The 27,782-nt window shown below is 40.0% G+C and overlaps 1 protein-coding gene across 3 annotated transcripts in view; it reads right to left on the minus strand.

Moving 5' to 3' along the window:
- Positions 1-27,101, minus strand: part of Fgd4 (FYVE, RhoGEF and PH domain containing 4) — a 200,284-nt gene extending 173,183 nt beyond the window's left edge. For 2 of the 3 annotated variants that reach the window (XR_013422988.1, XR_013422987.1), the window contains exon 1: positions 26,472-27,101. Coding sequence is in view for 1 of the 3 variants with exons in the window: in XM_040280817.2 (XP_040136751.2) it covers positions 26,472-26,748 (277 nt within the window). In the remaining 2 variants the exon portion in view is untranslated. The remainder of the gene's footprint in view (positions 1-26,471) is intronic. The other variant, XM_040280817.2, reaches the window with a different exon arrangement.
- Between the last annotated feature and the right edge of the window lie 681 nt (positions 27,102-27,782).

Genomic DNA, 27,782 nt, shown 5'->3' on the forward strand with positions numbered 1-27,782 from the left:
AGATCAAGTGAAAATCAGTACTTCATCTGTGTTCACTCTGGTGGTAAGACCTGGAGCTCTCCAGAGAGTTCCTGTGTTGAACTGGCAAGGTCCTGCTGGGGAAGATCTCAAAACCAGAGGTGAAGGAATCTTCTGCAAAAGACCTCCTTGAACTCCTTTATCTCATTCACAGGACCACCAACCATCAGTGCAAAAGGCCCTTCGTTTGATTTACTTACTGCTGATTAGGCCCTAAGGACAAGCAAGTTCTCTCTCCAGAGAAGAATCCCAATAATTTCACAAAACAAAGGGGGAACGGGAATAAAGGGTACCTGAAGCAAAGAGGAAATGGACTCCAAGGGAAATTCCTCCTTAGCCATAAAGTCACACACAGATGTGGTGCATTTATAGAACTTCCTATAAAGTACACAATTGCTTTAAAGTTTTATGAGAATATCGTAGACTGAAAATTTTAAGTCCCATTTCATCATTCTTTTGTTTTAAGCTTCATAACTCAAAATTATGGACTATATGACGACAATGATCAAAGCTGGCAGGCGGGCGATGGCGTCACTTGTCTTTTTCACTTGGCCTAAGTTTGAAAAGTTCCATATTAAAAAGTTAAACAGGGCTGGGAACGGTCAGTGGCACAATGCTTGTCTGGCATGTAGGAGGCACTGGGTTCAATCCCTAGCACCATAAAGTAATTTTTTTTTTTAAGTTAAATAAAATTGGGAATCTACTGCATTCTTTACCATAAGGTGCTTGGACACTTTTGGCTATTGAGTCATAAGATTTATGAGGCAATAGTAATTTATAATCCAAAGAAAGGAGGAGGCCCAAATCACTCACTCACCCACTAAGTGTTCACTGAAGCTCTATTTTTTGTTTTAGGATCCCAATCTAACCAATAGCCAGTTGTATTACTTATAGCACAACTGTCCTTCACAAACTGACATAGCTATACCTGCACTTGTACTGATCATTTCTTTATTAGCTTCCTGTTTGTCTCAACAACATTTCATTCTTAGACAAATGAATGGGTTAAACCTGCTTTTAGATGAAGAGTTATCTGCCCACTGCTGGCTGCAATGGTGATCTCTAGATTCACTGTGCAGAAAGGATGATACCTGAATTGTGTCTGGTGCATTCTAGAACTGAGAATTCTGAAAGGCTCATACGTCATGCAGAGATATAAAGCCTTTCCTATAAAACTGCTCCACAAATAACTGAAAAATAATAGCAAAATGGGATGGCTTCCCAGAAGGGTTATTTCACTAGGAGAGACTTAACAATAGGAAATATAAAGAAGAAAATGAGCTTTAAAGTCAGCCTGCTTTTTAATCAGTCATAACCTTGGCGATAAGCCAATAATTGTTCACAGCATCTCCACATTTACAGAGCTTCCTCTAAAGTACATCAGGTACACACATGGAAAAAAAAAAAAAACCATTCAGGAAGTTCTATTTCCCAACAAATTCACTTGTTTGTGAAGGAGGATCTGCAATGGAACATAGTTTAGGAAGGTAAGGAACCCAGTGTTATCAGCTTAATCTTATGCAGTAATTTTCCCTCTGTACATTTTTGAAAGAAAAAGACACCTTTCCAAGGAATCACACAAACACAACAGCATCTACTACACTATTGGTGATGCTTTTAGAATTAGAATATAATCTTAAAATCAGAGAATCATAAACTTATGCAATATTCTAGTTTACACAGGGGATGCTGATATGATTACACAGGTTGAATTCCATCCATGAAGATGAGGATTGCAGGTAGAAATGGGATTTTTAAGCCAATGTTGACATTTTTGTATTTTATGTTGATATATAAACATATAATTTTATTATATCTAAAAATATACCTTCATAAATAACATTTAAGTAACATGTCATAAGCTGCCCAAGAATGATGTGCATAAGCACTGATACAAGAATCATCACATCTGGAGATAAATGTATCCACCACTTTAGTGGATAAGGACAAATCAGGACCACCCCCCACTACTCCCCAACCCCATGTTGGGGGGGGGACCTAATTAGATGAAAAAACAGACAAAAAGAAAAGCAATTAAAGATTAAAGAAGCCAGGCACGATGGTGCACGCCTGTAATCCCAGCAGCTTGGGAGGCTGAGACAGGAGGCTCTGAGTTCAAAGCCATCCCCAGCAAAAGCTAGGTGCTAAGCAACTCAGTGAGACGCTGTCTCTAAATGAATCTGCAATATGTATACGGGGTAAAAATGGGAGTTCATAATCTGCTTGAATCAAATGTATAAAATATGATATGTCAAGAGGTTTGTAATGTTTTGAACAACAATAATAAATAAATAAATAAATAAATAAATAAATAAATAAATAAATAAATAAATAAATAAATACAAAACAGAGCTAGGGATGTGGCTCAGTGGCCAAGTGCCCCTGAGTTTAATACCCGGTACTAAAAGAAAAAAAAAAAAAAGATTCAAGAAATATAGGCAAGATTATATTTACCTCTTCACAAAGCTTTACCAAAAGTACTAGAACTAAATCTAGTCCTTTTGGATTTGCCACACTTAAAAACAGAACCAAGCAAGGCACTACGATGCACACCTAAGATTCCAGCTATGCAGGAGGCTGAGGGAAGAGAATCCAAGTTCAAGACCAGCCTTAGCAACTAACTGAGACCCTGTCTTAAAACAAAACACAAAAAGGATAGGCTGACAATCCCAAAGAACCAAAGGCCAAATGTTTTCTCTAATTCACAAAAATGGAGGAGGAGGAGAATAAAAGTATTTACCACTAGACAGAGGGATGTGAAGGGAAGGGAGGGGGCTTGGGAGTAGAAATGATAATAGAATGAATTGGACATTATTGCCCTATTTGCATATATGATTACATGACCTGTGTAACTCTACATCATGTACAACCAGAAGAACGAGAAGTTATGCTTCATTTACATGTGATGTGTCAAAATGCATTCTGTCCTGTATAAATAATTACAATAATAATAATTTTTTAAAAGGACAGGCTGAATCTCAGTGGTAAAGGATCTCTGATTCCCCAGTACCAAACAAAAACCCAAGAGAACCAAGCACAAGCCAGATGAGGCGTCCAAATGTGGAGGTCAAGGTGGCACAAGGTGCCAGGTCCCAAGTAATATAGGACATCTGCACAGAAGAGGGAGGTGGGGGTATAATAGGAGTCTGGTTACATATGGTGGGATTGATGAAATAGGTAAATATATTAAAGATAATGGGAATCAGACTTCCCATTTTAAAGAAAGGAAATTATGAATATGACAAAAGAGAAACCTGGAACTGATCCTGTAGAGTCAGATTAGAATCTGATGTATCCATTTGAACAGCTTGTGATTTTTAGATAGCATATAAAACTGTGTGTATGTGCAGATAGACGCAGTAACACCCCCAATAGCTGCCACATACCATCTTCACCAAAAAGAACCAGGATCCCTGGAGAATTGGCTGATTCTAGTAGTGGGGTAGGAAGAATGAGACATGCCTGAATAGCTTGCGTCAGCCTGAAGAATTATGGGAACTAGTCAAGAGAATAGAAGGAAGGCAGCCTCAATGCAGAGTAACAGATCAGAACTCCTTAGGAAATGATGAGTATGCATGATATAAATGAATAGACTTCAAGTGCAATGAGAAGCCAGATATTTACAGTTTCAAAATGTTCTCTGCAAAATGCTCTTTAATTACAATAAAGAAATTCTACAGTGGGTAAGTCAGATCAATTCCACCTTCCAACAGCATCAATAATGAGACAAATAAAAATCATGAGCTGCCTGAGAAGATGCGATTAAATGAACAGAGCATCAGTGCAATGATATTCTCCAAAGATGCCAAGCCTGAATGTATCTAATCATAGGAAACCTAAGATAAACCCAAGGTGAAGGACATTCTGCCATAGTCATAGCTAGACTTTTCAGAACATCAAGGTCATGAAAGTCATGAAAAGACTAAGGATCTGTCCCAGAGTATAGGAATTTAGATAGATAGAACAAATAAATGCAATGGTTCAAATTTGAACCAGATTGTTTTGCCACAAAGAGCAAAATTGGAGCAAGTGGAAAATGTTAAATGGGGCCTCAGGATTTGATGGTAATAATGGATCAATGTTAATTTTCTGATTTTGATGGCTGATTTTCATAGCTGTCATTATAGCTATGTTGGAGCATGAACTTGTTTGTATAAAAAAGAAGGCACTAACTACTCAGAGCTGCTGGGGCTTCAGGTGAGCAACTTACTATTCAATAACCAGGAAGAAAGTTCTATGTCCTATAGCTGAAAATTTTCTGTATATTTGAGATGGTTTTTAAAATTTAAAAAATCAATATTAAGGCCACACCTGGTGTAATTACCCTAAGCAAATGTTTTGACTTTAATTTCTCTACCTCAGCTTCTCCATCTACAAATAACCCTTTGAAAATATTATGAAGGCAGTTTTATTTAAAACAAGCATATTCACTTATAACCATGCTGTAGAAATACTCCATTGTGTCTTACGGTTTCACGTTTTACCTAGCAGCCCTCCCATCCTCCTCTTCCGCAGTTCCGGCATGTAGGAAGTGACCAGCTGCTCCTGAGTGGCCAGGCTCTTCCCTTCCATTGCCTTCCCTTCCCTTCCCCCTGCTCATGCACAGTTGGATTCCAAGACTAAGCTCCAGCACCCCTTTTTCTCTGAGCACATGTGATTCTGCTCCAACTGCTTGGAGCTGCATTATCTTGTCATCATACCTCTAATACCATGCACGCCGTGATCTCTTCTATTCATTTCCCTCTTAAGATGAGAGCCAATTTGATGACATGGACCCAAATTCATTCCATGCTCAGACCAGGGCACTGAGTTCTGAAGGAATGGATCCAAAGTGAGGGCTGGGGTCACAGTCTGCAGCATCTGAAGATCTGGGACAAATCAGGGATTCTCATCTAATGTTTGATCAACAGTTCTTTGCCTTGTATCAATGATTTTTTTCCTCTGTAATGAGTTAAAAATCTGGGGTACCCACACACAAGAACACAAAAGCAAAACCATGAAAATATATGCCTCTGTCTCTAACAACACCACAGGAAAAAAACAGGTTTCTCTTCTGCATTAATTTTAACCAACAACCATTTGAGTGCCTACTATTCCTGAGGCACTGTACTCAGTGCCGAGGACCCCAAGGTGAATAAATCAGACACAGTGTCCTGTGGAAGGGCAGTGTTCTGGCTTGTGCACACCAGCCCTTCCCCTATCAAGTATTTAACCAGATTATATTCTCTACTTAACAGGTGAAAAAGTGAGTCATTCGAGGTTAAGTGGTTCGTTCTGTGTCACTGAATAAGTTAATGGATGATCCAGGACAAGAATGCTAAACCTTCCTCATAGTTAAAAAGCCTAATTCTTAGTGAATCAGACTATATCCTTTGTTTCAGGTGGACAGTCCATTTAACACAACACACGTAAATATCATGGTGCCATTTTAAATCACGGATCAAATGCTCAAAGGGAAGGACAACAAATTTTAATTCTGGGCAAGTAAAAGAATAACTTTAATAGCCTCTATTTGAGTCATACAACCACACCCAGAAAACCACTCAATAAGAAATACAAAAGTGATTCTAAAGCAGGAAAGATCTAGTGAGAAACAAGGAAGAAATTTAAGGGACCAGAGAATTAAACAATTATTTCAGTCTGGACCAATATCCTCCTTAATTTAAAGTAAGATGTATGAGGTTTCGTCTTCAGCCCAGTGACCTCACTGATGAAATGACGAGTGTCAACAGAGCGTTGGTGATGACGCTGTGTAGAAAGTTCTTATGGACCACTGGTCTGGTTGGACTGGGGGACTTGTTTTAAGGCTACTTTTTCATAGCTTCAAATTTCCCTGTTCTCTTTTAATCTACACCAGGGAAGAGGGATGTCAGGATTTTTTGAAGACACAGGGGCACAGAAAAAAATCGAACACACCCAGGGCTTGCTAACTTCCTCCCACTGTGTTCGTAGATCATACTGTCTTTTTTTTTTCCAATTTCGCTTCTATATGACTATTCACTCTCCATTAAGCCCATGCATAAACGTACACATATTTTCCCATTTCTTTGGGCCTTCATTTCTAATAGCTCCTGCATCATGTAAAACTTATATCAAATGAATGTGTATGCCTTTCTGTTGCTCATCTCTTTTTTATTTATTTTTATGTGGTGCTGAGGACGGAACCCCAGTGCCTCACACGTGCTAGGCAAGCACTCTCCACTGAACCCCAGCCCTGATCTCTCTTTTATTACAGATGTCTGTTTTGCTCCATTCAAGCTGCTAAAACAAAACAGTTTGAACTGGATAATCTATAAACAACAGAAATTTACTATTCATGGTTTTGGAGGCTAAAAGTCCAAGATCAAGGCACCTGCAGATTTGCTATCTGTTGAGAGCTTGCTCCTTATAAATGTCACCTCTCAGTGGTGTCCTCACAGAGCCACAGATGGCAAAGGCAAACAAGCTCACAGGGACCTCTTTTTGATTTTTTGGTGCTGGCATTTGAACCAAAGACCTCCAGCATGCTAAGCACATGTTCCACCATTAAGTTAAACTGCCCTCCCCCACCCCCACCTCCTTTTTTATAAGAACCCTAATAATGCCTTGAGGCCCCTCTACTATTACACTGGGGACTAGGTTTCAACTTATGAATTTGGGGGTTGGGGACACTGACTTGCAGACCATAGCTGTGCCTCACCCATGAAACCTGCAATGATAATGGAATCCTTTTTTTTTTCCTCCCAGACACTGTCTAGGGCCAGAGAAGGCTTCATGTGCCCACCCCATAGGCATGTCTCATTGGCCCATGAAACAACATTTTTGTTATTTTTTCAAAATAACATTTTTAAATTAGCTTCAAACACTGAGAAATACATAAAACTCCAGGCTTGAGGCCTTTCTTGAAAAATCAACATAAAACTCCAGACTTGAAAAATCACAAGTCCCTCAGGCCGGAGGAAGCTTTTTACAGAAGCTACTTGACTCTGTTTTTAATAAAGAAAATTTAGACCCTGGAGAACAGTATGCATGTTATTTACAATTCACAGTACAGCACAATTTCAGTCCCAGATCATGCAACATTTCCAAAACGACCATATGAAATGCGCCAACTTCAAAACCAGTCAACGCACAGAGGCTGCTGTGGCTTGGGTGTAGTTTGTCCCTGAGAAGATCACATGTTGGAAGCTTGACCCCAGCGGGGAGGTGCTGGGAACTTTAAAAGATGGAGTCTAGTAGAATATAATTATGCCATGTGGGCTCCACCCTCAAGAATTGATTAATTCCTCTCCAAGGCAGTGAGTGGGTCAAGTCTTATAGGAGTAGATTAATCCTCACAGGAGCAGTCTGTAATGAAAAGAACAAATCTGGCCCCACCCATTTCCGTGCCATGTGACACTTGTCTCCTTCCCTCTTTCCCTGTAGGTGCTCCTATGGGAGGGCCTCACAAGAAGTGGATGCCAGTGTCTTGGATCTCCCAAACTATGAACTAAATCAATCTCTTTTATTTATACATTATCCAGCGTCTGGTGTTTTGTCCTATCAACAGAAAATAAGCTAAAACAGAGACCTAGTGATGAACTGTAATAAAGAAGTTTTCCAACTGCCATTTTCACAGAAACAAGAGATTTTATTCAATAATCTGAGTCCTTACCCAAATAGAAAGCCATTGTTCCAGAAAACAATCCCTCTTTTGCAATGTAATCATTCCTAAGCAATAGTCAAAGGGTAAAATTTATACAAGTCAAAGTCAGATTTCCTCAAAACCTACTTTATAGCACAGAAATAGCGAAATGAAAGAAGAAAACCATAATACAGGCTTTTACAAATATGAAACAGCTTGTTTTCAAAGAGCCATATTATAAATACTATATTCCTCTGAGAAGAGTTTTTCTTCTTGTAAGGATTAGACAGACTGAGACTTCACTAAATACATTATTAGGCACCTACTGCTTTTCTAACAAATCTTTTTCTGGCAAGTGCAGGTTCTCCTGTCCCTTTAAGGACCTCTGGTCTATCTTCCCACTTCATTCAAGGCTACTTCAGGAACACACCCGTCTTCCGGTGGCCCATGTTAGAGGAAGGTCATATTTGCATGGGAACTTATTCATCTATTCCTTGCTCCTGTTTCAACTTGAACTGTATTTCCAGTAACTCAGACAAATATATTTACAGTACCAATCATTGTTTCAAATACATTCCTCATACAACTTAACAGAAAACATTTAAATTGCTACAAAGTTGCAACACACTAGTTTTTAGTTAGTTAGTTTTTTGGTACCAGGGATTAAACTCAGGAGCTCTCTATACCACTGAGCCACACCTCCTGTTCTTTTTAAAAATTTTTAATTTACTTATTCATATTTATTTAATTACTTTTGGTGGTGGGAACTGAGTTTAGGAGTGCCTTACCACTAAACTATATCCCAATATTTTTTATTTTTTTATTTTGAGACAGGGTCTTGCTATGTCATTAAGACTGGCCTCAAACTTAGAATCTTCCTGCCTCAGCCTCCTGAGTCACTAGGATTACTGGCATGCACTACTATTCTGGGCCCAATCAACAGTCTTCTTAGAAGCTGGCAACATTTTCTGCTGACTTCCAAAGAAATGCCCCCTTTAATTTGTTTGTGCTTCACCTCACTTCTTAGACTGCCACGAATAAGCACTCTCAGAGAAAGAAAAATTCTTGTCATAAATCACTGCTTAGTTCACAGTTTTGGGGAACTACATCAAAACAAGCCAAAATTTTGTTGCTAAAAGTCAGCCTGTCCATTAAATGTGGGTAAGTTATATGGAGGGTGAACTATAGCTCAATACAGCTATTTTTTAAAAAGGCCTTGTAACTTAATAAAAAATACAAATTAGTACTTTAGTTTGCTTTTTCAAAATTGTCATCAGAATTAAGTACAAGAAAAATAAACTTGGGCTGGGCATGGTGACATATGCCTGTAATCCCAGCTACTCTGGAGGGTAAGGTAGGAGAACTGCAAATTTAAGTCTAGCCTAGGAAATTTAATGAGGTCCTTTCTCAAAGTAAAAAAAAAAAAAAAAAAAATACTAAAGGCTGGGGGGCTGGGGGATGTAGTTCAGTAGTAGAGCACTCCTGGGTTCAATCTCCAGTGTCACAAAAAATGATAATAAAGCGCACACGGTGGCACATGCCTATAATCCCAGCAGCTTGGGAGGCTGAGACAAGAGGATTATGGAGTTCAAAGCCAGCCTCAGCAAAAGTGAGGCACTAAACTGAGGCCAGTCTTAGTGACATAGCAAGACCCTGTCTCTAAATAAAACACAAAACAGGGCTGGGGATGTGGCTCAGTGTTCGAGTGCCCCCCCCCCCCGAGTTTGATCCCTGGTACCGAAAAAAAAAAAAAAAAAAGATGATAATAAGTACACAAAAACAAATGAGTATAATAGAACATAACTCAGAAAATTGGTGAGAGGTTGAAATGAAACCTTGAATATAAAGATCTTTGCTTATCACCTGGCATGTAGAAGGTTCTCAAACATCACCGGCAACACACTTACTCCATAGCAACATCTACAGTTCCCTCTACACCTCTCACAGACTTTTCATTACATCCTGCATTTGTTCCTGGGCCGCTTTAATACTCAGTCAAAGCATTCCTAACAGCCCTGACCTTTCTAATTCTTCTGACCGTTTCATCTTCCAGTTCATGCCTTGCAAAAATGTGGAAATGCAGAATTCTCACCTGAGTGTACCTAAAGAGGAACTAAGGAGAACCAATACCGGCAGCACCTTCTCTGGCCAGGAGGAAAGACTGGCAACCTCACATCCCGGGTAGGTTGTTCTCTGGCACTCTGCCCACAGATCAACAGAGTGCAGAAGAGCCACAGAAACTGGCTTCAAGAGCAACAGCTATTTGGGGATATTAGGTCAAATTAGGAAATTCCTTCTCTTCTACCAGTGCTTGATACTTTGCAAAACATATATGGCCCACCACCCAAAAGTCTAGAATCTTCTGAAATGCGAAGCTCAAACAATGATGAATCCATCCCTGATTGAGTCACAGAAATATTTTTTGGTGCAGCTCCTCAGTATCTGCTGGGGATTGGTTCCAGGTCTCCTGCAATGCTCAAGCACCTTCTACAAAAAGGCACAGCATTGACATATAACCCATGCAATCCTCCTATATACTTTAAGTCATCTCTAGATTACTTATAATACCTAATATAAATGCTATGTAAACACTCGATACACTGTATTAGTCTTTTATTTGTATTTTCTATTGTTGCATTGTTATTTTTATTGGATCTTAAAAAATATTTTCAACCATCAATTGGTTGGATCTGAAGATGCAGAGCCCAAAATACATAAGGCGAACTGTATACACGAATGCACACACATACATACATATTCCATACGCACATCTTCATAAAAATTGTAACTAGCATTTACCGAGTACTGACTATGACAATATACCACATTTTGCATGCATTATTCTATTTAAAACTTCATTGCCTTAAGAAATACATTACCCCATTTTACAAATAAATAGCTACTCCAAATAAATAACTTCAGAGAATGAATTGACTCACCCAAATCTGTGAGGGGGCAGAGGCAAGATCTGAACCCAGACCTTTCTAATTATTTAAGCCAGGCCTCTCAACCAGTTTCATCCTACTTTCTCTTGAAGTTACTCTTCTCAAAACAGGTATTTCTATCATTTGCCATTGATGTTTTTGTTTTGTTTTGTTCACTAAACTCTGATTCTTACACTGTACAGTAACAAAATTCAGTCAAAACACCGTATGGTCTCTCATCACATGGTAGATTTTTGCACTTGAATGAATTTAAACCTTGTTCACAAGTTAATCCTACTCTAAATGTCAATAGCCACAAAAATTTAAAGTACATTCCCATTTTCCTAGCATGAAGCACTGGGAAGGCAATTAAGTTAATTACACCCATAAAGAAACTGGAGTGGGCCCAGATGCATGAAATCCTACTTACATGAAGTGAATGACCTTCCTGAAGAAGACAGTGTAATTAAAGCCTTCTTGTTTGAAAAGGCCAGGCTGTTTCTAAGGAGCTAAGAAATGAATTTAGCCTACACGTTTAAAATTATTTTCATGTGCATGAAGTTTACCATTTGGAAGAGGGGAAAGGAACTATTTCAAATATTCCCGCTGTATAAAAGCTACTGGTACTTATTGTTTTGATTTTGAAATGGCAGGGGTTGAGGGGCCCCCCCTCAATGTGTTGCCCAAGTCGGACTTGGACTTGTGAACCTCCTGCCTCAGCCTCCCAAATAGCTGGGATTACAAACCTGCTGCTTTCAGCAAAAGCTGTTCATATTTAAAATGTTACTGTTCACCCAAGCCTCCTTGTTTGAGCTACAGAACAATCAACTTTTCTTGGATTAGAAGCATGTAGCACAAGCTAAGATAGAGCCAATTATCATTAAGATTCTCCTCCGTTTTCTAAGTGTAAACCAAGTTTTAGGATGTCATATTAACTGAAATTGTTGCAAAGGGATGACACGCGTGAGGAACTTTGAAAACCCAGGGAAAGCGCCTGCATGTTGTGTAATCTGGTTTAAATACATTATCAGTTACTTAGGAGGCTGTGGGCAGGAGGAGTGTCAGTTTTAAGGCCCTTGGGCAACTTAAGTGAAATCTTGTCTCAAACTAAAACAGAAAGGGCTGGGGGCATAGCCCAGTGGTAGAGTACTTACCTAAAATGTGCAAGCCCCTCCCTGAGTTCAATCACAAATACAATCAATCAATAATCAGATAGCCTGAGCAAAATTCTTTGCAGCCCACCCCCAGCCACAATAGAAAATCTCAAAAATGTAACTTTGTCTCAAAGAATCACTAATCAGTGATGTTACTAACTTTAATAGCTATAGTTAAAGAGAATATTTTGTTATGTAATACAGGTGTACTTTTGAAAGTTGTAGTTAATAATAATAATTATTATTATTATTAATACTGGGGATCAAACCCAGGGCCTAACACATGGTAGACAAGTCTACACAGCACTCTACCACTGAGCTGTGAGGTATAGCCCTAGTCCTATCACAGCCTTATTCTTTTTTGTTTGTTTTTGTTTTTGTACAAGGGATTGAACCCAGGGTACTCCACCACTGAGCCACATTCCCAGCCCATTTTATGTTTTATTTTGAGAAAGGATTTTGCTAAGTTGCTGAGGCTGGCTTTAAACTTGGGATCCTCCTGCCTCAGCCTTCTAAGTGTGCACCACCGTGCCCAGCCCACCATTTTATTCTTAAGTCACCTTGATTCCTTGCTCTCCCTCTACCTGCTCCTGTCAAAATAGCGGCCCACAGTGACTCAGCTGCTGTAGCTGCTTGGTGCTCTGGTGCAGAGTTCCAGGCCGAGCATCTTACCTGTAACATCTAACGCTTACCTTCACCACCCACCTAAATACACGACCTGCCACCTTTGCTGTCTCACAGAAGCTGAGAGGAATCCACACTGGGAATCCTGACCGTTCTCTCTTTGAAAAAGAGTTCAACAGATTAAAAAAATCCTGCTCCCATGGAGTGGAGTATTGTGTATTAGGTCAGGGAAGGGACAGAGAACAGAAAATATACAACATAAATAAAATACAAAGTTAGTGATGAATATTGCAGTGAAAATATGGCAAGGAAAGGAATATAGAAGTAGGGTTTCCAATTTCAAATAAGGGGACTGCAGAAAGTAGGAAAATGCCTTGTAAGTTACAAGCACAGAGGAGAGAAACTCAATAAATACTTCTTTAAAATTAAAAGTTTTCAAGTGCCTGAAATTTCAAATTAGACAGCCTTTGTGGTCTATAATAAAAGATTGTGCCATTTCTGGGTGTAGTGATACACACCTGTAATTGTAGCAACTTGGGAGGCTTAGGCAGTAGATTCAAAAGTTTGAGGCCAGCCTCAGAAACAACAAGACCCTGTCTCAAAATATGAAAAGGGCTGAGAGTATACCTCAGTGGTGCCCCTTGCTCGGTTCAATCCCCAGTAAGTACCCACAGCGTAGGGAAAAGTTTTGCCAATTAGCACATAAGCAGAGAAAATATTGGAAGAAAAAAAAGGGGAATTATTATTCTATTTTTGGAGGGGGGTCCTGTTGAATAAAGGAAAATAAGTCAACATAAACTCTTAAACTTTTCCAAAAGTCTATGCAAAGTTTTCTGAATGAACCACTAGAGCTCAGGAAATGATTGTGAGAAACTGGCTTTGAGACTCAAAACAAAGAAAATAAAGTCCTTTTCCAGATGAAAAAGTATAAACTGCAGTGGGACTCAGGATCTGTGCCAACAATGGTCAAATGACAAAAGAATTGAAGGAATGAATACTCCAAAATCAGTGTTTTAATACAGCAGTGATGGGCTAGGGTTATAGCTCAATGGTAGCATGCTTGCCCAGCTTGTGTGAAGCACAGGTTTGATCCTTAGCATCACATAAAAATAAATAAAGGTACTATGTCCAACTTAAAAAAAAAAAAAGCAGTGATGCATGCAATTGCCAGTATAATTTTCCTTACGTTTACAGAAACAACCCCCATCAACAATACCATAATGTACAGTACTGCATACCTGCAATTCTAGCTACTAGAGACTGAGGGAGGAGGATCTCAAGTTCAAAGCCTCCCTAGTCAGTTCACGGTCCTGCAACCAGTTCTTCCACTTTGTAGACCATCTTGACTGTGAACACTCTATGGGCAACATAGTAAGACCCTGTCTCAAAGTAAAAATTAAAAAGGGCTGGGGATGTAGCTCAGTAGCAAAGCACCCCAGGTTCAATTTCCAGCACTGTGCGGGATGGGAGAGTGGGAAAGACCATGAGCAAAGAAACCCTTAATGCTCCTTGTACCAGCTCATCAGAGCTTTCATGACATTATGTGATGACAGCTGCCACCAAAGGTGAGGGGTGAGTGACTGTCTCAATTTTCTATTCCTTTTTTCTGCCTCCCCAATGCCCACTCCGTAGCTGAAGCAAATCTCCCAGGTTAACAAAAGCATGCAAGTTGGTACCTCTGTTCCAAAACTTGGAAAAGGGCATTAGCTCTCGGTGAAAATGAGTTTATACTGGGCACCACGCTGACTTCAAAACAATGGCTGCCATCATTGGCAGTTTCCTCCTGACTTCCTACAGAACACTTCTCTTCCCTTCTTTTCACTGTTTTCAGAGGCAGTGGCCTGGGTTTACCACGTTCCACAAAAGAACTACAGAGGGGCTTTAATTAACATCCTGGTCAGTTCCCAGTCCTGCAACCAGTTCTTCTAGCACTTGGGACAGCATCTCCGTGTGAATTCTCTCACCCAATTCTTTATTACACTAAGATGTTAAAGGAGGTTGGGGCTGTGCATAATTCTTTTAGAAAAATTAAAGTAATTTAACAACAGCAGAAGGACACTGATGTATTTCTTTTGGATACACAATTACATATCCATTCATTATTATAATTATTTCTCTAATGTGATAAATGGAAGAATGAAGTTTTACCTGTTTTTGCAGAATACCTAAAATTTCTTGAAAATAAATGCTATTTGCATATGTCAAAATTCAGTAGGCTACTAGGTGCTTGAGCAGTTAGGTGATATGCCCAAATGTTTAGAGGCACAGCAAAAGCGAAGAAGATACTTTTTTAAAAAATTGTTGTTTTAGTTATAGATGGACACAGTACCTTTATTTTGTCTATTTAGTTTTTTTTTTTAGCTGATGCTGGGGAACAAACCCAGTGCCTCAGGCATGCTAGGCAAGCGCTCTACCACTGAGCCACTACCCCAGCCCAAGAAGATACTTCTGACTGCAATATATATAGCAGTATATATATCTATATAAATATATAAATATAAATACATACACACACATATACTATACATATACACAAATATACACATATATTATACATGCATATGCAATTTTTTTTTTTTTTTTTGATACCAGGGATTGAACCCAAGGGCACTAGACCACTAAGCCACATCCCCAGCTTCTGCTGAGGCTGGTTTTGAACTCAAGATCCTCCTGCCTCAGCCTCCCAAGCTGCTGGGATTATAGGCATGCACCACCTTACCTGGCTACAAACTTTTTAATGGGAAATAGAAAAGTACAGGGACAGCCACACACAGTGGCCCATGCCTATAATCCCAGTGACTGCGGAGGCTGAGGCAGGAGGATTGCATGACCAAGGTTAGCCTCAGCAAGTCAGCAATGTCCTAAGCAACTTAATGAGATCCTGCCTCAAAATAAGAAATTAAAAGGGCTGGGGATGTGGTTCAGTGGTTAAGTGTCCCTGGGTTCGGTCCCTAGTACCCTCTCCAAAAAAGAGAAAAGTACAGGAGTTAGAAGCATGGATTTAAATCTTGACTCCCCCATGGACTAGCCATGTGAACTTGGATAAATTATTTCAACTGTCTGAACTTCTAGTTCCTTTTCTGTTTTGTGGGGATAATGGTTCGAACTTGTGGCAATTAAGCAAGTTTATACAGGTAAAGCACTCAGAATGCATCTGCCTTAAAGTGCTCTGCAAGTGATAGCTGCTATTATTATGACTGTTAAGATTATAATTAAGGGCTGGGGATGTGGCTCAGGCGGTAGCGCGCTCGCCTGGCATGCGTGCGGCCCGGGTTCGATCCTCAGCACCATATACCAACAAAGATGTTGTGTCCGCCGAGAACTAAAAAATAAATATTAAAAATTCTCTCTCTCTCTCTCTCTCCTCTCTCATTCTCTCTAAAAAAAAAAAAAAAAAAAAAATGAAAAAAAAAAGATTATAATTAAGAAGGCTATAGAAGTAGCAAGAGATGTGGAAACAATATTCACATACAGTATGTTTTGGGTTTAGAGGAGGGGGATAGGGTAATTGTTAGCCAGTTTCTCCATTATATAATCTGGGACCATGTTGAATAATCTATATTTTTCAGATGCAGTAAATATTATGCAAGTTTAAAGTGTGGGTCAATCTACATTTTCATACCACATGACTTTAAAAATACCATCAATTGCAAGAGGTATCCTAATTTCAGAAACTTAAAATGTGAAAAAATAACATTTTAGATTTGATGACATACATTAAAAGATGGGAAATAATACAGTGCTATTATAATCTCATCTTTTTCTATGAGAACTGTAAACTAACATTATTACCCTATATATGATTGTATGAGCAGTGTGACTCTGCACCATGTACAGCCAGAGGAATGAGAAGTCATGCTCCATTTGTGTACAGTGTGTCCAAAGGCATTCTGAGGTCACCTGCAACTAATTAGAACAAATTAAAAATAAAAAATAAAATTGGTGCATATTAACACAGATGGGAATTTATTAAAAGGTTGCATGATAGCAATGTTATATTATAACAAATTATGTCTAAATAATTCTGATTAAAATTAAAAACAAAAATGTACAGAAGATCAAAATAAAGAACTGTGGACTCAAATCTAGCTTCTGATCCTATCTCTGTTTGTTTAAGCACGCCCATTAGAAATGCATGCAACTTGCTGGTCAACAAGCAGAAGCAATACTAGGAGTCTTGATCTTAAAAGCCAAGTCCTAATAAAAAATTTAAAAAAGAATTAAAATTAAAAAAAAAGAAGCAAAGAAAAAGGATATGAAAGGAAAGAAGACAGAACAGAAAAAATGGGAAATGAGAAGTAAAGCTGTAAGATAATGACACTGGAAAAAAAAAAAAAAAAACAACCTCCTGAAAACATATCATGCATTGGCATTTTGTAGTCTTTCAGTGGAGAAGCAACCAGGCCCAGGCCCTTCATTTCTCAATATGCTCCTGAAGCCAAGACCTATCACAGCATCAGAAAGGATTCAGAGAAGATCAGGAAGGGAAAGTCAAGGAAAGCTGGGGGAGGGCGGAACTCAGCTCCTGACCTGGAGATAAGATATGCAAATCACAAAAGATCACTAGGGAATCTGTTTGGGAACAGAGACAGAGGTGGGTTGTGTTGAAATTAAAGTTTTAGGGGGGTTTCTTGACATAAAAACTTGGGCTCAAGACAGTATAGAAGGAAAAGTTGAGACAAATCCGCAGCAAAAGGCAGCCTGGCTGGGACTGAGGGGATGAGAGGGCTAAAGCAGAAGGGGAAGAAGGGAGGAAAAGACCCCTGACTGGAAAGACCTTGCACCTGGGGCGGAAACCTGCACAGTAGGTTAAGGATAGCTTATAAACAACCAATCACAATCAAGAGACAAACATTAAAGAGACACAAAAAGGCCACAAGGAACCCAGACCATGAGGGCAGTGCTTGTGTTATTCCTAACAATACTGAAAAAAATAGTTATTATTTGAACATTTTCAAGTCCTTTAAAAATATGAATCTAACAACTCCACAGTGTAATACTGACATTTCCATTTCGTAGATGAGAAACTGAGTCAAAAAGAGCTTTCCAGTCACTGAGCTAATCAGCAACAGAGAAGAAATAGATTCAGGGAGTCTAAGTCCTGCACCACACTCTAAGCTGCTACAGAATATTTCTCTCTCCTTAACTGCTAGGCCCTCACAATGCAGGTCTATAGTAGATGTTCAAATATTTGTTGAAGTAATGAAGGGTTTCTTGCTTAGTGGGAGCAGAAAGAAACATCACATGAGGCAAATTTTGTAGTGAAGGATACAGGGCTTTAAAAAGAACACAGAGATACTGATGAAATTAATGGGATCAGAGCTCTAAAATAAACTTGGAGGTTAAAAAAAAAAAAAAAAAAAATTCCAACCTGGTATAGGTTTCCAGATTGTGTCAGCAGGATGCTACTCCAATCAGATGCATAGGCCAGCAAACTCAGACTCATGGATGACTTTGACCTTGAAAGCTCAAGTCAGAGGTTCAGTCTTCCTCAAGGTAGGATGCAGCACAGTACAAAGTGTGCCTTTCTCTTAACTGCAGCCACCTTCTTATTTCTCTTACAAACAATATTAGTTTTTTTTTATTATTATGTTGCTCCTTCTAGGGTGGAAATTACTCAAGGTGTAGGCATTTGACTTATTCACGTTTGGATTCCCAATGCTATTTACTATATTGGTAAGTCATCAAAGAGCATTGACAGAGCATGTTTCAGGAAAAAGTTACATGGTAGTCAACTTTCTGCAGAAGAAATAAAGATCATTCTTCAGAAGGCTTTTCATAATCATTTTTAATTAAATTTGGCTATAAGTTAATAACTTTCTATAGACTGCCCTGCCTTGCATTTGAAATTATAAGCAATGACCTCTTCGGTTTTCCTCAGAATATCTTATAATTTATGTGTTTCTTCTATATGCTGACTTTTCACCTTCTAAGCACATATCTTTAAAATACAAATAAACTTATTATAAAGTGATTAACACATTTTAAAGCTATTTTTAACCTACAGCCAAACAAAATCCTGTCAGGAACTCCAGCCTTGCAGAGTAGGCTAGACATTTGTCTGCAGCAGCCGCACAGCAGCTCATGCAGTTCCCAGATCAGGGGCAGCTTCCTATTGTCTAGTAGCTCCCCGGTGTCTGCACGCATCACACTTGCTCAAGTTGACAGTTTAATTCCGGAAAATGGATATGCATGTTGAGGCGGCATGGCACCTGGGTTTTCACGGGATTCCTGCATAAGTAAAGCAATGATACAAAGTGGCCCACAGAACACAGAATGACTAATTCAAGACAATGTTCTGCAAAATAATACCAAATTCACTCCTGAAAACACACACACCCTACTCCTAAACTAATTAATGCACATCTAGTCCAGCTTTAATAGTCTAAAAAAAGTCTAAATATTTGTCTGAACTTTAAAAGGGCATTTCTATATCAAGCAGTTACCCTTAGTGAAGATTTAACCAGCAAACATGAAGGTGATCATTTTTTGATATAAACATCCCATTATAGGCATCAAGCCATGAAACATTTTCTGACCATGGTAAGGATATGATCCATATTTAGATTTAAGAAAAGTAATGTAAGATAACAACACTACTGTTGAGATATGTGAGCCTGAAAAACCAGCCTCTACCTCAGAGCAAAGCCTGTCCAAGGAAGGGACATGACCTTTGTCCTTGGAAAGACCCACAGAGCACTCCTAGGCACATACCCACCCTGCTAAGTTGTTCCAGGAGAGAGCTGCTGCACCAGGTGTCCCTGATTCAGTCAGGCTAGGTGGAGACCCATAGCAACCCCCTAGCAGCCACCAATCAGCATGAGACAGGGAAATACCTGGGATGCCAGATGACCCTCCCAGTAGTTTATGGTGTTGGGAAACCATGTAGTTCAGCATGAACACCCCTCTTGGCTTAAACCAATCAGTTCAAATGGATCCCCTCTTGTAGTAACCAATCACCCCTACCCAACTTGTTCCCGCCAGTGAATGTGCTAATCATGTTTTAGAGTTGTTTGATTTTCCCACAGTGTGTGATGATTTGCTAAGAGATGCATGATGTATGTGAAGTCCCTGCCTTCCCCCAAAGAGTGTATAAAACTGCTGCAAACCCTGAGCTAGGGGCCTCTCACCGTCACCAGTTGCTGTGTGCACAGAGGACTGAGCTAGTTCGCAATAAACGCTGTTTTGCTGCTTACATCGATCTTGGTCTCTGGTGGTCTTTTGGGGGCCCCGAATTCGAGCATAACAGGCCAGAAATAAGGCAAAATCTGACATGGTGAAATAACAGAAATAATGATAAGAACCAGTGGCCAACTGGGTGACAAGTAGATAACAGATTCCAACAAATTTAAAACCAAAATTGAAGCCAAACAAAATCAAAACAGCAAGATTGGTGAAATCAGCAGAAAGGGCTGAACTGCAGCAATAAAACGAGTTTTGGGGCTGGGATTGTTGCTCAGAGATACAGCCTTGCTCGCCTAGCATGCATGAGGCACTGGGGTTGATCCTCAGCACCACATAAAAATAAAAATAAAAAAATAAAGGTATTGTGTCCACCTACAAGTAAAAATTAATATTAAGAAATTTAGGGGCTGGGGTTGTGGCTCAGTGATAGAGCGCTTGCCTAACGTGTGAGGCCCTGGGTTCGATCCTTAGCACCACATATAAATAAACAAAGTTAAAAATCCATTGGCAACTAACAAATATTTAAAAAAAAGAAAAAGAAAGAATTTTTTTAAAAAAAGAAGTGCTCTTGGGAAATTAACATTTCTTAAGCAGACCCTTGAAAATGCAAAGAAGATATAGATAGGGTAAATAATTATGCCTTTTGAAGAGACCACTAAGGACCAGGGAAGGAGGGAAATAAAGGAAAGAGGAAAAAGGAGGAATGATGGAGGGGAAAAAGGAGAGGAAGAGGAGATGGGGGTTGGGGAGAGAAAATTAAGAATTGGTGGAAAGAAATTTGGGAATTCACTGACTTTACAGTTGCTAATCCAGTGTTAGGAACAAAGACCAGACTAGAGAAGAAAAGGAAGAATGAGGAGGACACCCAGAGGGGATAAAGAAATCAATGCAGGTGGGAAGGAAGCTCCCGTTGGAGCCTGAGGAACAGTCACTGGGCAGAAGCTCAGGAGAATATGGAGGTTTAAAGTCTAGGAAAAACTCCTGGGGGAGGAAGGAGTAAAAGAAGCCTGTGAAAGAGAAAGTAAAAGATATACATCGAGATTTCATTATAAATCTTTAGGTAAACTGCGTGTGTAGAACAACGTTTTGCAGCTATTCCAATAATGTTCAAGATAGGTTCATTTTAAAAATACACACCTCTTGTAACTGATGTGATTCTGCAATCTGTATATGGGGTAAAAATGGGAGCTCATAATCCACTTGAAATCAAATGTATGAAATATGATATGTCAAGAGCTTTGTAACGTTTTGAACAACTAATAAAAAAAATAATAAAAATAAAAATACACACCTCTTAATGTTACAAATAAGAGCCCCAACATACGTGAACACATATCACCAATTGTTAGTGCTTTCTTTCAGCTTGGCCATTTGAAGCCCTGGGAAACCTTAAGAACTGGTGTTACAAACGGGCACTGAAGCCAGAGATGAGTTCAGGTCCTGTCGCTGAAACTTACTAGCTGTAGGGCATCAAATTAAGACTTCTTGAAATTGTTTTTTCTTCTTTAAAATGGTAGTAATGCCACCTATGCTGCAGGGCTGGCCTAAGAAGAATTGGAAGTAGCACATAAAGTCCTGATTCAGACCCAGAATTCAATAAACAGGACTTATTCTCATTGCTCTGACTCCAAAATATCCAACCCTTTTCTTCCAACAATGGTGAAATTAGTCCACTAAAAGTGCTCAGGACATTGGAGTATGTATTGAAAATTTGAATATTCCAGCCATGGTGAGAAGTTGAAAAGGAGGCGATGCGGTGGTGACTGCCTGTAATCCTAGTGGCTGGGGAGGCTGAAGCAGTAGGATCATGAGTTCAAAGCCAGCCTCAGTAAAAGTGAGGTGCTAAGCAACTCAGTGAAAACCTGTCTCTAAGTAAAATACAAAATAGGGCTGAGGATGTGGTTCAGTGGTCGAGTGTCTGGTTCAGTGGTCAAATGTCCGGTTCAGTGGTTGAATGTCCCGAGTTCAATCTCTGGTACTCCCGCCACCCCACCAAAAACAAAGAACTAGAAAAGGAACTGTACTTGCATACAAACCTGTGAAGTCCATAACATGCAAATTCCCTCACCACAAAACACCCCAGTGCTGAATGGATTACAACACATACAGTTTTAAATGCATTTTAAATATTACAGAGCCCATAAGAAAATAAAGACAATGCTCAAGGACAAGGAAAAAAACTATAAACTTAAATCTATAACTCATCAAATCATGCTACCCTGGGAGTAATGTCATTTCCAGGAATCCTAAAGTCCAGGGAAGGAAGCTCCACTTCCCAGAAGGGTGGCCTGGGAAAAATCCACGTTCTACAAAAGCAAACTGATGAGAAAATTTATAGACCTATACTAATCTTAGGCAGAAAAATAATGATAGCAACAATTTCCCCAGAGCAAGCCTGAGTTGAAATTTATACTACCTTGAAATTAGGGAAATGCCTGGCGAATATATTAAAGCTGTCCAGGACTGAGCAGGAACAAATAAATGTTTTCTTATAGAAAACATCCCCATAAAATTAAGGAGTAATGAAAGAAATAAACAGCCTTGTATTAGAGTCAGCAGAAGCAACATTGAATAGATAAGACTCTCCTCCAAGGGCTTTAGATATTCAACTTTGGAAAAGAAAAAAGGAGAAGGCCTAGAAAAAGCTGGACCAAAGAAAGCACAAAAGAAGACAGAAAGAAATCCAAGCATATCATCATTATAAATGGATTAGAGTCACCCATTAATTTATATTAGCATATTTAATAAATTTTAAATCCCACCTTGCGTATTTTTTCAATGTATAAATTTTCACAATGAAAAAGACTATTTTGAGAGAGGATAACCAAAAACACTTCTGAATCTTTAGACTTCAATATACAGGGCTACAATATACTTTAATATACAGTCACAACATTCCCCTTCCAAGTCTAACAATCACTGGAGTCCAGGACCTTCTTTACTCTCAAAGCCCTTCTCACAATTTGCTGGAAGAGCTGCCTGGGAGACCAGACACACAGGTGTGAATCCTGGCAAACCAATTACCAGTTAATGATTCCAAGTAGCAACTCTCTGTACCTCAATTAATTCAGTTATAAAGTGGTCATAATACTACTTACCAGGATTGTAAAATGTATATACGTGTATATTTGTGTGTACCACACAGTTCTTAATATAGAAAATACATTCAATAAATAGTAGCTATTATGAATGTTATAGTTAGATAGGTGGGGTCTCAGGGAGAAAGAGATCCTTACTAGGTGGAGATCTGGATCTATAAGCTTGACCAGCCATGCTTGTCTCTTTAATGAGATGAATAAAATCTTCAGTGTATGCTTGTACTAGATCAACTGGAACAAAAACATAATCAATTTGAATGTCACTAGATTCACAAAGACCTATACAATGGTCTTTGATTTATAGCTAGCTGCTTAACCAAGAAGAAATATTCTAAACCCCAAATATCAAAATTGACTGACATGGGGTTTGATTTTTTTCACAAAAGCTTACCTGGGAATCTGCACTTTTCTTCCCAACCCTGAGAGCTTCACTTCTCTGAGTGTCTGCACCCTGCCTTTGGGGTGTGTAACTGCCTTTGCTGTCCTTTAATAAAACTTTGCTCGTGCCTTACTTTTCACACGTCTTGAAATTCTTTTCAGCAGTTAAGTCAAGAACCCATCCAACCTGCCCCAGATATGTTGAAGTCCCACTGTCCCTTTGAAGGGAACTCTTCAAAACCTGTCTGGTGACAATATGAGGAGAACATTAATTCATTAACTTGACAAGTATCACAGAATGTCTCCCATATATTGGTCCCAGTGCCAGATTTTTAGCAACACAGAGATGAATAAATGACTCTCTTTTTTTTTTTTTTTTTTTTTTTTTTTTTTTTTTTTTGGTACTGAGGATTAAACTCAGGGGCACTCAACCACTGAGCCATATCCCCCACCCTATTTTGTATTTTATTTAGAGACAGGGTCTCACTGAGTTGCTTGGTGCCTCGCTGTTGCTGAAGGAGGCTCTGAACTTGCAATCCTCCTACCTCAACCTTCAGAGTCACTGGGATTACAGGTGCGCACCACTGCGCTTGGCTAATTAACTCCTTTTTATGACATTATCTAGCGAGTTTATTTTGTGCCAGACATCTACCTATTGGGATTATTCTCAATCCTCCTGTAGTATCCTAAACGAGTATTGTTCCCTCCATTGTCCAGGTGAAGAAACTCAGAAATTGAGAGACTTGGTTCAATTCCCAGTATGATGGAAAAGGGACTAGTATTTGGGTGCTATACCACCCAAAGCCCATGTCACCTCTCTGCTTCACTCAGATGAGGAGCTTCAATTTCAGGCATATACAAAGGATAATGTTAGTAGACTTTATTTTCATTATTTTTGGCCAAAAACCAGATAACTCTAAAAATAGTGGGTTTCATAACCAGAGAATACAGCACTGTTGAACTAAATTCTCTGCCAAGTTCTTGACCTCTCAGTTTTTGTTCCTTCTTTAAGAGGGAAAGTAATGTTTCAACTGAGTAATGTTCACTTTAAAGTATCTAAATTCTATTTTTCACACACAAATATTTTTCTGGATGCTAAAGAATGACCTGGCATTTCTCAGAATTTTTTGTTTATTTTTTGATGGGGGGATGTACTTATATAATGACAGATGGTACAATGGGATTTAATAGGGAAGCAGACTTGATTTAAAAAGGGAAGCACTTTCCGAAATGTTTTTACCCTTCCCAAATTGAACAGGGTGTGGTCACCTAGTGGTTTGTAAAATGTATGTATGTGTATATTTGTGTGTACCACACAGTTCTTAATATAGAAAATACACTCAATAAATAGTAGCTATTATGAATGTTATAGTTAGATAGGTGGGGTCTCAGGGAGAAAGAGATCCTTACTAGATGGAGATGTGGATCTATAAGCTTGACCAACCATGCTTCTCTCCTTAGTGAGATGAATAAAATCTCTAGTGTATGCTTGTACTGGATCAACTGGAACAAAAATATAATCAATTTGAATGTCACTAGATTATGACATTAAGGTACTGTATCCCGATCTGGGTGGCTCAGTGGTAGAGAGCTTGCCTATGTGTGTGAGGCACTGGGTTCTATCCTCAGCACCACATTAAAAAAATTAAATCATATATATGTATAAAATAAAGATTGATAGATCAATAGATACTCTATCCTTCTACAGATGCTACAAATTATATTATAGGAAGGGGAACAGTTGTACCTAATAAGAGACAATCATTATTTCTCAAGACTGAAAATAATTCCAAGATTTTACTTTCAGGGAGTGAACAATATTGAGTCAATGTAACAAATTTTGAAAGGTTATGGCTAGGTTCTCTATTTCTTTTAAAAGTACTCTGGATTTCCTTTGAATTAAAAAAAAAAAAAATCACCAGGGGTTGGAGGGGATGTGACTCAGTGGCAGAGCACTTGCCTAGCATTCAGGAGACCCTTGGGTTCATTCCCCAATACTGTAAAAATAAATAAATAATAAATAAATAAAAAAGGAATCTTTCTTTTATAAGCACAGCTGCCTAAACAATGTTGTACAGACTGCAACAACACCATTCACCCTTAGTTATAACAAGATTTTTGTTGGCCTCTTCAGTTCAAAATTAAGTCAGGTGGTCTTAGTAAAATGTTAACAACTGGGAACCAATTATCCTCAAATTAAAAAGAACTGATTAACAAATTGTGTGGGTTAAATAACTTGAAAAACATATAAATAAGTACCTTTAAAAAGCAAAGCATTTTCACTTGATAAGAAAGAAAACACTTTTCCACTCATTTTTTAGAGTGAATCACACCTGAAACTGGAAGAGAGCTCAGAAATCACCTCACCAGTTTCCTATTTTTGCAGGAACTAAATGGAGACTGAAATCACTGTAATTCAACTTGTTTATATATTTTCTTACATCACCATCTTTGTTGTTACCTAATGTGGTTTTATACATTTTGAATTCATCACTCATCATCTTTTCCTGCTGTATACTGATCACAACTTCAGGACAAGAACTAAAAGGGAACATTTTAAATCTCCAATATGAAATCATATGCAAATCAACAAAATAATTTTATTTAATATCAGAAAATGTGTGAAAGTAATTTATTTGTATTGTTGCTGGTTAAATAAGGGTTTTGTTTCACAAGCTGGTCTACATTCCATACTTCTCTGGTTATCACATAAACTGGTGATAGGAAATTTTAAGTTTTGCAAATGGGGTGGGGGAATTCCTAATGTGTTCTAGTTTCAAGCTTCCCTGGGGAGAATTGAACGCATTTACAAAACAGAGGAGGTGATGTGGCCTTAAATAGATTATCCTGAGAATTTCTCCATTACTAAGAATTGATACGAATTTCAAAATCAAAAGGCTGCATTGCTGAGCCCTAAATTTATCAACATGAAAACAGCAAAATTCCGTTTCCTGGTATTAGGCATGTTTCCTTAATAACAGACTTGCGGCTTTCCCTTCAGGGTGGAAGTTAAGCGTCCTCGGAAAAGCGAAAACCAGGGCACTAAGGATAGGCAGCTCGGGTCACACCCAACAGCGAGGCTGCTGGACCAGGATGAACATCAGCCTCCGCATTCACAGTAGTAGGTCTGCCAAGAGCAGGAAATTAGCGAAAAGATTAGACTTACAAACTTCAGGATCAGAAAACAAGATTTGCTGATACCTAACAAAACTTTCTTTAAAAAGAGTTACACCTTTACTTCCGGAATTCTTTGAGGAGTGACCGACAGAGCAACCTCAGAGCTAGGTGGATTTCTGCCCAAGGTCTTTCCGGGGAAGGGACAAAATAAGTAAAGGGGTATGTGGCCGCGAGCAGTGGTCTAGTACTAGAGGTTTCCTTCTGCAGCTGGAGGAAAGGGTACACCTGCAGGGCACTGGGCGCGCCCTCACCTGCAAACGCGCCCCCTTCCAACCCTTCCCTTCCCTTCCCCCGGCGCACAGGCGCTTACCTGTGGCGTTGGCGGATGCGTGGCGCCTGAAGATGCCCATCTGAGCCGGTCCCAAGTGCGACGGGGGCCTAGTCCAGGGCCGGGGAGTCCCGGGCGGCAGGTAGGAGAAGTTGGACTTTCTTCGGATCGCCACTCGCCTGAAGTTGTAGCCGCCGTCCACGCTCATGGTGAGGGGCTCGTTGGCGGCTCCGCCCTCTTTCCTGCCGGGTTCCAGCCCCAAGAGCCCACTCTGGCGGCTTCTCCCGGACGATCGGACCCCAGGGGGCGTCGCCTGCATGGCCAGGTTCGGAGCGGTTCCCGAGGGATCCGCACCGCAAGTGCCTTGCGGTCTCTTCCTGGGACGCTCCGGGCCTCGCGGGGAGTTTGGCTCTGACTGCTTCTGCGGCAGCCCCACCGCCTCGCTCTCTGCGGCTCTCGCAATCACCTGATGCTCCTACCGCAGCTGCCGGGCCGAGGCAGCCTCCACCCCCTCCTCTCCGGAGCCTATCGCCCGCAGGCCCCCCAGGGAGACTATCCCGGAGGCGGGGAGTCCAGGCTGTTTGCGCCGCGGCGGCCGCCTCCTCCGGCCGGGGAAGCAGCCAAGGACGCACTGTGCTGAGCGCAGCGCCCAGGGCGCGGCCCGGGAGCCGGCTGGCTGTGGCCGCCCCGCCCCGCCGCGGACTCGACCATTGGCCCCGGGAGCCGCGCCGGCGCACACCTGATGCCGCACACCTGGCGTGCTAGGAAGGTCGCTGCGCTCACCTGCGCACAGCGCACTAGGTTGGGAAGAAAATAAGTCCAGCTACTCTTGAACTCTGTTCAGGGTGCCTGCCATTGTCACAAACCCACGCTGAGGGTCACAAACGTTTTTCAAGATGTTGTGCACAGCTCTTGATACTCAGACAAGGAAACCAAAGTGTGGAGCCTACCGTGGATCACCGAGCATTAAGAACCTAGAATCCCTGAGCGTCTGCATCACAATCTGCCACGTGCGCCGTGGGTCCCAGAACCAAGAAAGGAAGAGAAGAGGTGGAGCTAACAACAATGCATAGGTTTCCAGAAAAGTAGACCCTCGTCATCGTGATCTTTTTCAGGACTTCATTAGTAGTGCACTTTAGAGTTCTTTTAAAATTGCCGATTTTTAACACAAACTATAGACAAATTAAAGAAAATGAATTTTTAAGTGGTGCGAGCCTGTAGTACCAACTACTGGGGAGGTTGAGGCAGGAGGATCGCTTGAGCCCAAAAGTGGAGTCCAGCGAACCAGTTTCTAAAAATAATAAACAAACAAACAAACAAATAAATAAATCACTGCTGTTTCTAATAACTAAG

The sequence above is a fragment of the Ictidomys tridecemlineatus genome, chromosome 6 (genome assembly GCF_052094955.1).
Source record: "Ictidomys tridecemlineatus isolate mIctTri1 chromosome 6, mIctTri1.hap1, whole genome shotgun sequence".
Taxonomy (NCBI): Eukaryota; Metazoa; Chordata; class Mammalia; order Rodentia; family Sciuridae; genus Ictidomys; species Ictidomys tridecemlineatus.